A 4,362-nucleotide genomic window follows, 5' to 3' on the forward strand; every position below is an offset into this window, starting at 1 on the left:
GTTAACTCTGATTGAAGGATGCCTGTGGAGGAATCAAAGGTGCCACAGGACAATCTTCTCTCTGTTATCCACACAGTCCCAGGCTAAAGCAACCCGGTGAAAACAGGATCCTCATTCTAGCCAATGTCACAAGAAATGACACAGGCCCCTATGAATGTGAAATATGGGACCAAGTTGGTAGCACCCCCAGTGACCCAGTCACGCTGGATGTCCTTTGTATCTTTGGTTCCTGTGTGGACCAGGCCACCCGCTAAAATCCAAAGGAACACAGGCCAGGCATCTCAGTCTCTCTCAGGTCCAAGTACAGACACTTTTATTTCTGGACACCAGGGTTGGCCATGGCTCCCTGCCCTGGGAAATTCTGGGTATGCATAGCCTTAAACAAAAATATAAGGGGAGGAGATGCTCTTGTCATGGGAGACTTGGAGTCTACAGCCTGTGATGGGAGAAACAGGAGGATACCCCAGGCTTTGGCCCAGTGAACACAGGAGCGGTTTGGCTGGGCCTTGAGGGTGTGTCTTGGCTCAGAGGGACACTATGTCCCTTTAAGAGACCAGGAACATCCCCTTCCTTCAGATGACATCACCTGTGACTTTATTCTCTTTACTCCAGATGGTCCACGCATCCCCAGCATTTTCTCTTCATCCACCGATTACCGTCCAGGAGAAAAACTCTACTTGTACTGCTTCGCGGACTCTAACCCACCGGCAGAGTATTATTGGACGATTGATGGGAAGTTTCTGCAATCAGGACAAGAGCTCTCTATCCGCGAAATTACTGCAAAGCATAGCGGAATCTATGGTTGCTCCGCTCGTAACTCAGCCACTGGCAGCTCAAGTTCCGCATTCAAGACGATCAAAGTCTCTGGTAAGTGGATCCCTGCATCACTGGCAATAGGGTTTTAGATGGTGTCTATCTGCCTTTCAGAGAAGACCCAGGAAAACATTTTAATTCCCAGCCTGTGTCCCATTGGCAGAAGCAACTTGTAAATTCTCCTCCTGAACCCTCCCAATTTGTCTCTACAGACTCTCTTCCTTGTTTTTCAGTTTTTCTCATGGCTGACCCAGTCCAGCCTGAGAAAGGTAGGGAGGGGGCTTTGTCAGCCCTGAGCCCTATGTGATGGAAGAGGCTTCACAGAGGGACAAGAAGGAGAGTCCTCAAGGTCAAGTTGCTTCTCGCTGTCACCAACACATCCCTTTCTGCCACGTCTTTATTTTTTTTCCCTACTGCATGAGCTACAAGGAGCATCCGAGGCTTTGAAACAAGCTCACATTTTTCCCCCAAATGAGAGTAGGAAACCCCTTGGATGAGAGAGGAGCAGCTCAGACTGCTCCCTAATCTGCTCTGGGCTTCTCCAGTGACTGGCCCTGCCTGACTCCACCTGGTGTGGGACCAGCATGTGTGGAGAAAGACCCCTGGTGGCCTGTCCTGATTTCGGCTAAATCAAACTGCCAGTTGATGTGAAGGCTAGGCTGCAGGGAAATTAAAAGAGAGGGAGCCTCAGGGCAGACTCTTGAGCTGTGTCCTGGCTCTGAAATCACCAGCTGTATGAGGCTGTGGGCACAGCACGTGGGACACAGCACAGAGGACAGTGAGTGATGCACACTTGAATAAATAGGGAGATTCACCTCTGGGGTTCTGCATGGCAGGAAAGGGGCTATGCCAAAAAGTGTGTATTTATAGAGTGTAAGACTACCAGGACACTTTATATATATCCAATATAAGGCTTATCATTAAGTATTTCTAAGTGTGCAATTTAGTGTTGTGTAACCATCACACTATCCATTTCCAGAACTTTTTCCTTTTACCATATTAAACCACTGTACCCTATAAACAGTAACTCTCACTTCTTCTCCCCCTATCCCTTAGCACATACCATTCTACTTTCTGTCTCTATGTAACTGGCTATTCTCTTTTATAAATGGAATTATAGAATAATTATCCTTTCGTGTCTGGCTTATTTCAGTTAGCATAATGTCTTCAACGTTCATCCACTTTGCACGATGTATTGGAATTTTATTCCTTGTTAAGTTTGAATAACATTTCGATGTATAGATATACCTCATTTCCCTACCCACTTATCTTTCAATGGACTTTTCCATTGTTTCCATTTTTGGCTATTGTGTGTAATGCTTCTCTGAACATCAATGTGCAAATATTTGTTCACATTTCTTTCAATTCTATAGGGAGTATGTCCAGAAGTGGAATTGCTGGGTCGAATGGTAATTTATTGTTTAAATTTTTGAGAAACAGCCACACCACTTTTTACAGTGGCTATAACATTTCCCATTCCCATCAGCAATGCACTAGAGCTCCAATTTTTCCATCTATTTGAAAACACTTGTTGTTTTGTGTTGCTGTCATTGTTGTTGTTTATCAAAGCCATCCTAAAGTGTGTGAGGTGGTGTCACATTGTGGTTTTGATTTGCATATCTCTAAGTATTCGTGATGCTGAGGAGCTTTGCTTGGGCTTCTCGGATATTTGTATATCTTCCTTGGAGAAAACTCTATTTTAATCCTTGGTTCATTTTGTAATTGTGTTTTTGGATGTTTGCTGTTGTTAACTTGTAGTTTTTTGTGTATTCTGGAAATTAATTTCTTATCACACTTATAATTTGCAAATATTTTTCTCATTTCATGGGTTGCCTTCTTACTTTCTTGATAATGTTCTTTGATATAAAACAGGTTTTGATTTTTATGAAGTCCAATTTATCCATTTTATTTGTTGCCTATGCTTTTGTTGTTACAACCAGGTCATCATTGTGAAATGCAATATCATGAAGTTTTTATCCTATGTTTTCTTCTAAGAGTTGTATAGATTTTGCTCTTACATTTAGATCTTTGATCTATTGTGGGTTAATTTTTGTATATGATGTTAGGTAAAGGTTCCACTCTTTCTTGCCCTTGGATATCCAGCTTTTCCAATATCATTTGGTGAGAACACTGTCCTTTCCGCCGTTGAACGATCTTGGCACACTCGATGTAAATCATTTGGCCATATATGCAAGTATTTCTTTCTGGAGTCTCCGTTCCATTTCATTAATTTCTATGTCCTCCTTTATGCCAGTACCACACTGTATTGGTTACGGGGGCTTTGTAGTAAATGCTGAAATCAGGAAGTGTGAGTCCTCCAGCTTCATTCTTACTCTTCAAATTTGTTTGTCTATTTAGGGTCATGATTTTCAATATAAATTTTAGGACGGATTTTTCTTTTACTGCAAAAATGTCACTGAGATTCTGAGAGCAATTATATTGAATCTGCAGCTCACTTTGGGTTTCATTGTCCTCCTGACAACAGTGAGTCTTCTAATTCACGAAAATAAAATGTCTTTCATTTTATTGATGTCATCATTAAGCAATATTTTATGGATTTCAGGTATAATCATTTCACCTCTTTGGTTAAACTTATTCCTAAATATTTTATTCTTTTTGATATTAATACAAATTAAAATTTTTTTCTTAATTTCCCTTCAGATTGTCCATGGTTAGTGTATTGAAATACGACTGATGTTTGAATGTTGATTTTGTATTGTGGAACATTACTGAATTCATTTATCAATTCTAATAGGTTTGTCCATCTTTAGGATTTTCTAGATATAAGTTCAAGTTATCTGCGAACAGAAATAATTTTACTCCTTTCTTCCAATTTGAATGTCTTTTTAAAAATTCTTGCCTAATTTTTCTGACTAGACCTTTCAATACTACATTGAATAGAAGTGTCCAAAGCAGCAACCTTGTCTTGTTCCTGCTCAAACAGGGAAAGCTTTCAGTCTTTCTCCGTTGAGTATGATGTTAGCATTGGGTTTTTCACATATTGCCTTTATGTTGAGGTGGTTTCCTTACATTCTTAGTTAGAATGTTTTTATTATGAAAAAATATTGAATTTCATCAAATGCTTTTATTGATTCAATCTTATTACTGATTATAGTTGTAGTCATATTTTTTGTGTTTTTCTAGGAATTTGTCTATTCCATCTAGTTTATACAATTTATTGGCATACAATTATTTACAGTAATTTCATAATCATTATTTTATTAGAATTGGTAGTAATCATTTCATTTTCTGTTTTTTTTTTTTCTTTTTTCTTTTGTTAGAGAGAGAGCCACTCACTCTGTAGGCCAGCCCAGGCTGAAATACAGTAGTGTGAATGTGCCTCACTGCAGCCTCAAACTCCTGGGCTGAAGAAATTCTCCTTCTTCAGCCCCCCAAGATACTAGGACTACAGATGCATGCCACCATGCCCAGCTAATTGGTTTTAAATTTTTTTTTGTAGAGACAGGGTCTCCTGAGGTTACCTATGCTGGTCCAAACACCTGGCCTCAAGAAATCCTCCCATTGTGACTTTCCAAAGTGCTAGGATTA

At 39.9% G+C, this 4,362-nt stretch overlaps 1 protein-coding gene across 1 annotated transcript; it reads left to right on the plus strand.

The window, feature by feature from the left end:
• Positions 1-11: 11 nt before the first annotated feature.
• On the plus strand, positions 12-973 carry LOC100997557 (pregnancy-specific beta-1-glycoprotein 8; the record flags this gene model as incomplete). The annotated part of the gene is made up of 2 exons (XM_031661635.1): positions 12-216; positions 613-973. Coding segments are annotated over 2 exons (498 nt in total), but the record flags the coding sequence as incomplete, so codon positions are not given.
• Positions 974-4,362: the final 3,389 nt, after the last annotated feature.

Source organism: Papio anubis, unplaced genomic scaffold, assembly GCF_008728515.1.
Source record: "Papio anubis isolate 15944 unplaced genomic scaffold, Panubis1.0 scaffold2098, whole genome shotgun sequence".
In the NCBI taxonomy this organism is placed as follows: domain Eukaryota; kingdom Metazoa; phylum Chordata; class Mammalia; order Primates; family Cercopithecidae; genus Papio; species Papio anubis.